This window comes from Sinocyclocheilus grahami, unplaced genomic scaffold, assembly GCF_001515645.1.
Source record: "Sinocyclocheilus grahami isolate Dianchi unplaced genomic scaffold, SAMN03320097.WGS_v1.1 scaffold1799.1, whole genome shotgun sequence".
NCBI classification, from domain to species: domain Eukaryota; kingdom Metazoa; phylum Chordata; class Actinopteri; order Cypriniformes; family Cyprinidae; genus Sinocyclocheilus; species Sinocyclocheilus grahami.
The window spans coordinates 69294-76510 of record NW_015506978.1 but is presented as its reverse complement, the minus strand read 5'-3'; the positions used below and the strand labels follow the sequence as shown (position 1 = coordinate 76510).

Below are 7217 nucleotides of genomic sequence, written 5' to 3'. Positions count from 1 at the left end.
CTCACACACACACTCACTCACACACTCACACACACTCTCACACTCACACACACACACCCCCCACACACACCACTCTACACACACACACACACACACACTCACACACACACACACACACACACACACACACACACACATTAATGAAGGACAGGAACGATCAGGTGTGTGTGTGTGTGTGTTTGAGGACATAATTTTGTATAATGACAAAGGTATGACATAGGTATTACAAGGAGATTCCCATAATGTTTTTTAAAGGTTATGTAAATGTTAGGACAAAACATCCTTAAAATAATGTTTATGGAACGTTCTTATAACATTATTGATATCTGATGCATTCTTGTAATGTTGAGAGGAAACATTCTTAGAAAAATGCTCTCCGAACGTCTTTATGATGTTATTTGTATGTTTTCAGAGCTGTGTTCAGTTACGTTCATCAGTGATCACAACACAACATTCTCATAATGTTTTCAGAATGATAGAATGAAATGTTTCTCTAACATTTGCAAAACCAAAAAAAAACTAATAACAGAAATAGTTTTCATAACAAAAAAAGATGTTTAAATATTATAAAAACAGCTGTTTTAAATGTTGAGAAAACATTCAAATGTAACTTTCTTGTAATGTTTTCTAAATGATAGAATGAAATGTTTCTCTAACGTTCACATAACCGAGAAGAAACCTTCTCAAAACGTTTAAAAACATTCAGAAATAACATTTTCATAACTTCATGGGAATGTTAATGCAAGACTTGTTTGTGATCTGAGAAAGAGTCGCGCAGCAGTCAGAGGAAGAGCAGAAGCACTACGTTTTGTTGTTGTATGGTCTGTTCTCGCAGATCTCTGGAGACAGATAGTACGGCGTGCCGACGCAGGTCCTGGCGAGCTCCATGGTGCTGCTCGACACAGACGACAGAAGAGCATCAGAACACACCCCACACACACACACACGTGCACACACACACACACACACACTCACACACACTCTCACACTCACACACACACACACACACACACACACACACACACACACACTCACACTCTCTCTCACCTGTTCAGTATTCTGGCGATGCCGAAGTCTCCCAGCTTGACCTTCAGGCCTCCTTGAGTGAGGAAGATGTTCTGGAGACCATGATGGACAGAATCAGATGGTTAGGGGTTAATGACAGACGAGCGGAGCTTTAACACACGCGTGTCTGACCGCACCTGAGCTTTGATGTCTCTGTGCAGGACCTTCCTGTCGTGAATGTGCTTCAGTCCCAGACAGATCTGAACAAACCAGTCCACGATCTGAAACACACACACACACGATTTCATCCGAGAAAACACCTTTATTCACAAAAGATACATTATATCCACACACAATTGATGTATAGAATTATAATTTCTATTTTAAATAAATGAAGTTCTATTCATGTAAGAATCCTCCATGTGCATTTTCATCAGGACAATACACAAAAATAAAACACTATATTTTATGGAAGCCTGTTTCCGGCACAGAATAAAGAAAAAAATAAAGCAAGCAAGCAAGCAAATTTTATTTATATAGCACTTTTCTAAACAAGTTAATTCAATTCAAAGTGCTTTACAGACACGAAGGAACCAAAATGATACAGCAATTAACACAAATTAAACTGAACAGAATAAAAAAAAACTAAAATTGACCCATTAAAATACATTAATGGATTATAATATGAAATATAGAATAAAACATTAAAAATTTGGCAAAACAAAACAAAAGAAAAGCCAGACTAAAAAACTATGTTTTTAATTTAGATTTAAAACTGTTAATGTTTTCAGCACATCTTATGCTCTCCGGAAGGTTGTTCGGCTAAAAGCAGCATCACCGAATCTTTTAGTTCTGCTGAGGTACAGTTAGAAGAAAAGAATCAGAGGATCTAAGAGTTCTTCTGGGTTCATATACTGGAAGCATTTTTGAAAGATAGTCTGGAGCAAGTCCGTGCAATGCCTTATAAACTAATAAAAGATTTTTAAAATCAATATGAAAACTAACAGGTAACCAGTGCTTTAATACTGGAGTAATATGATCTCTCTTTTTGGTTTTTGTCAATATTCGAGCAGCAGTATTTTGGATTAATTGTAATTGGTTAATTGTATTCTTCGGTAGAAATGAAAGGAGAGCATTACATCAGTCAAGCCTGCTAGTTATAAATGCATGCATACATTTTTCTGTGTTGCTCAGAGAAAGAAATGGACTTACTTTAGCAATGTTCTTCAGATGATAAAATGCTGTTAAAGTTAAAATCAGAATCAAAGACAACTCCTAAGTTTTTTGCCACATGGCTTGGGTTTAATCCGAGTATATTTAGTTTAGACTTTGTCTATTTTTGAAGCAATTGATAGCAAAATTCTGGAAGAAATAGTGCAGCACCTTAAATCGTCAACCTGCTATCTTGACACACTTCCCACATCTTTTTTCAAAATGGTGCTTAACTGTTTAGAAGCAGATCTCGTAGAAGTGTTTTTTTTTTAGATGGGTCTATAATTACTAGGAGTTTAAATATCCGAGCTCCCTTTTTTATACACAGGCTTTACTAGGGCAGATTTAAGATCAGAAGGGAAAATGCCAAGCTGCAGGGAGTGATTTACTATCTCAAGGATATCAATAGATATAGATATCGATCTGGAGTCAAAAATACTTTTAAAAAGAGAGGTAGGACTTGGATCAAAGGAACAAGTAGACGTCTCAGTTCTGTTACAACCTTTCTTAGTGTCTCAAAATCGACCACAGTAAAACTTTCCATTTTAACAGTATTCTCTACACCTAATAATGGAGGGAGCATAATTGACAGATTATCATTTATTAAACAGATTCCTGATCTAATGTGTATAACTTTATCTCTGCAAACTCTTCACATTTTGAACTTGGTAACTCAGAACTATAATCAATTTTATGATTTATTAGTGAAACTATTGTATTAAATAATAATCGGGGGTTATTAATATTTGCATTTAAAGGTAATTGCGACTCTTTATTTCACAATTTAGAATTTTTTTAATATATATAACTAGAGATATAAATTCACAGTTCTGAGAAAAAAGTCAAAATCGTGAGAAATAAATTAGAATTCCGACTTTTTTTCTCAGAATCCTGAGTTTACATCGTGCAATTCTATTTTTTTTTTATATTTCCGACACACACACACACACACACACACACTCACACACACTCTCACACTCACACACACACACACACACACACACACACACACACACACACTCACACTCTCTCTCACCTGTTCAGTATTCTGGCGATGCCGAAGTCTCCCAGCTTGACCTTCAGGCCTCCTTGAGTGAGGAAGATGTTCTGGAGACCATGATGGACAGAATCAGATGGTTAGGGGTTAATGACAGACGAGCGGAGCTTTAACACACGCGTGTCTGACCGCACCTGAGCTTTGATGTCTCTGTGCAGGACCTTCCTGTCGTGAATGTGCTTCAGTCCCAGACAGATCTGAACAAACCAGTCCACGATCTGAAACACACACACACACGATTTCATCCGAGAAAACACCTTTATTCACAAAAGGTACATTATATCCACACACAATTGATGTATAGAATTATAATTTCTATTTTAAATAAATGAAGTTCTATTCATGTAAGAATCCTCCATGTGCATTTTCATCAGGACAATACACAAAAATAAAACACTATATTTTATGGAAGCCTGTTTCCGGCACAGAATAAAGAAAAAAATAAAGCAAGCAAGCAAGCAAATTTTATTTATATAGCACTTTTCTAAACAAGTTAATTCAATTCAAAGTGCTTTACAGACACGAAGGAACCAAAATGATACAGCAATTAACACAAATTAAACTGAACAGAATAAAAAAAAACTCAAATTGACCCATTAAAATACATTAATGGATTATAATATGAAATATAGAATAAAACATTAAAAATTTGGCAAAACAAAACAAAAGAAAAGCCAGACTAAAAAGCTATGTTTTTAATTTAGATTTAAAACTGTTAATGTTTTCAGCACATCTTATGCTCTCCGGAAGGTTGTTCGGCTAAAAGCAGCATCACCGAATCTTTTAGTTCTGCTGAGGTACAGTTAGAAGAAAAGAATCAGAGGATCTAAGAGTTCTTCTGGGTTCATATACTGGAAGCATTTTTGAAAGATAGTCTGGAGCAAGTCCGTGCAATGCCTTATAAACTAATAAAAGATTTTTAAAATCAATATGAAAACTAACAGGTAACCAGTGCATTAATACTGGAGTAATATGATCTCTCTTTTTGGTTTTTGTCAATATTCGAGCAGCAGTATTTTGGATTAATTGTAATTGGTTAATTGTATTCTTCGGTAGAAATGAAAGGAGAGCATTACATCAGTCAAGCCTGCTAGTTATAAATGCATGCATACATTTTTCTGTGTTGCTCAGAGAAAGAAATGGACTTACTTTAGCAATGTTCTTCAGATGATAAAATGCTGTGAAAGTTAAAATCAGAATCAAAGACAACTCCTAAGTTTTTTGCCACATGGCTTGGGTTTAATCCGAGTATATTTAGTTTAGACTTTGTCTATTTTTGAAGCAATTGATAGCAAAATTCTGGAAGAAATAGTGCAGCACCTTAAATCGTCAACCTGCTATCTTGACACACTTCCCACATCTTTTTTCAAAATGGTGCTTAACTGTTTAGAAGCAGATCTCGTAGAAGTGTTTTTTTTTTAGATGGGTCTATAATTACTAGGAGTTTAAATATCCGAGCTCCCTTTTTTATACACAGGCTTTACTAGGGCAGATTTAAGATCAGAAGGGAAAATGCCAAGCTGCAGGGAGTGATTTACTATCTCAAGGATATCAATAGATATAGATATCGATCTGGAGTCAAAAATACTTTTAAAAAGAGAGGTAGGACTTGGATCAAAGGAACAAGTAGACGTCTCAGTTCTGTTACAACCTTTCTTAGTGTCTCAAAATCGACCACAGTAAAACTTTCCATTTTAACAGTATTCTCTACACCTAATAATGGAGGGAGCATAATTGACAGATTATCATTTATTAAACAGATTCCTGATCTAATGTGTATAACTTTATCTCTGCAAACTCTTCACATTTTGAACTTGGTAACTCAGAACTATAATCAATTTTATGATTTATTAGTGAAACTATTGTATTAAATAATAATCGGGGGTTATTAATATTTGCATTTAAAGGTAATTGCGACTCTTTATTTCACAATTTAGAATTTTTTTAATATATATAACTAGAGATATAAATTCACAGTTCTGAGAAAAAAGTCAAAATCGTGAGAAATAAATTAGAATTCCGACTTTTTTTCTCAGAATCCTGAGTTTACATCGTGCAATTCTATTTTTTTTTTATATTTCCGACACAGAATAAAAAAAATAAAAAAGGTAATTGCAACTTTTGTCTCACAATTCAGATTTTTTCCCTTGAAATTCTGAGAAAAAAGTCAGAAACTTGAGATATAAACTCACAACGAGTTTTTTTTTCATTTCCACTATGGAATAAAAAAGATAATTACTATTTACAACACAATTCTGACTTTCCTTTTCAGAATTGTGAAAAAAAGTCAAAATTATGAGATGTAAACATAAAAAATAAAAAGCCCCAATTACCTTTCTTATCATTTTATTACCTGATAGAAATTTTTCACTAGCACTTGTTAAAATTACAAATGACTTGCTTCTTGCATCAGACCAAGGCTGTGTCTCATTGCTAGTTTTACTTGATCTTAGTGCTGCGTTCGATACTATAGATCATGACATACTCATAGATCGATTACAAAACTATACAGGTATCCAAGGGCAGGCTTTAAGATGGTTTAGATCCTACCTGTCCGATCGCTACCACATTGTTCATTTAAATGGGGAGTCATCTCAATTATCACCAGTAAAACATGGAGTGCCACAAGGATCTGTCCTAGGTCCTCTGCTATTTTCGATATACATGTTGCCACTTGGTAATATTATTAGGAAATACGGGATTAGTTGCCACTGTTATGCCGATGATACTCAACTATATATCTCAACAAGACCAGATGAAACTTCTAAATTATCTAAGCAAACGGAGTGTGTTAAAAATGTAAAGGAATGGATGACCAATAATTTTCTCCTATTAAATTCAGATAAGACAGAGATATTACTTATTGGACCAAAAGACAGTACGCCGAATCTCGTGGATTACAATTTGCAACTAGACGGATGCACGGTTACCTCCTCTACAGTCAAAAATCTGGGTGTTATATTAGATAGCAACTTGTCTTTTGAAAATCATATTTCCCATGTTACAAAAACGGCATTCTTCCATCTTAGAAACATTGCCAAGTTACGAAACATGATACCTGTTTCTGATGCAGAAAAGCTAGTTCATGCATTCATGACCTCTAGACTGGACTACTGTAATGCACTGCTAGGTGGTTGTCCTGCATCCTCAATAAACAAGCTACGGATAGTCCAAAATGCAGCGGCTAGAGTCCTTACCAGGTCAAGAAAATATGATCATATTACCCCAATTTTACAGTCTCTGCACTGGCTACCTGTTAAGTTCCGTATCAGTTACAAAATATTATTACTTGCCTATAAGGCCCTTAATGGGTTAGCTCCTGCGTACCTAACTAGTCTTCTACCACGCTACAATCCATCACGCTCCCTAAGGTCGCAAAACTCTGGACTTTTGGTAGTACCTAGGATAGCAAAGTCCACTAAAGGAGGTAGAGCTTTTTCGCATTTGGCTCCCAAACTCTGGAATAGCCTTCCTGATACCGTTCGGGGTTCAGACACACTCTCTCTGTTTAAATCTAGATTAAAGACACATCTCTTTGGCCAAGCATTCAAATAATGCATCTCATAATCTTTTACTGCAGTCATAATCTTTTACTGCAGTTATATCTAATCAAATGCACATTATTATTCATTAGTTTGGGTTAAACAAATCATTTTTGCTTGGTTGGAACAGCAGCTACGCTAATTATGTTTGTATTTGTTTCTCTGTCTTTTGCCACGGGATTAACATCCCGTGGTAACTAGGATTCACACAAGCTTCAGTCTGGATCCAGAACACCTGAGAAGAGAAGATGCAACCCCTCAGAGGACCTCAGATGATGCCAACCCTGAAACAACATACAGAACTACCACATTTTGCTATAAGTTTGATTGCATCATATAATAATTGCTGTTAATATTATTCATCGTCTGTTTTATTACATCTTAAATTGATTTTTCCGTAC

At 35.3% G+C, this 7217-nt stretch overlaps 1 protein-coding gene across 1 annotated transcript; it reads right to left on the bottom strand.

Moving 5' to 3' along the window:
* Positions 1 to 795: 795 nt before the first annotated feature.
* Positions 796 to 3617, bottom strand: LOC107572706 (serine/threonine-protein kinase Nek5-like). Its single transcript, XM_016259134.1, has 3 exons — positions 3409 to 3617; positions 3254 to 3324; positions 796 to 892 (listed from the first exon to the last, which is right to left on the bottom strand). Exons 1-3 carry the CDS (start codon positions 3517 to 3519, stop codon positions 802 to 804), a joined length of 273 nt encoding a protein of 90 aa, XP_016114620.1. The 5' UTR covers positions 3520 to 3617; the 3' UTR covers positions 796 to 801.
* Between the last annotated feature and the right edge of the window lie 3600 nt (positions 3618 to 7217).

Excerpts from the sequence above, each read along its gene's own strand:
- LOC107572706 (XM_016259134.1), bottom strand. The coding sequence starts at position 3,519 with ATGAAATCGTGTGTGTGTGTGTTTCAGATCGTGGACTGGTTTGTTCAG. Across the intron at positions 3,325-3,408 it reads ACAGAGACATCAAAGCTCAG|AACATCTTCCTCACTCAAGG; the intron begins GTGCGGTCAGAC and ends CATGGTCTCCAG. Across the intron at positions 893-3,253 it reads ATCGCCAGAATACTGAACAG|CACCATGGAGCTCGCCAGGA; the intron begins GTGAGAGAGAGT and ends TGTGTCGAGCAG.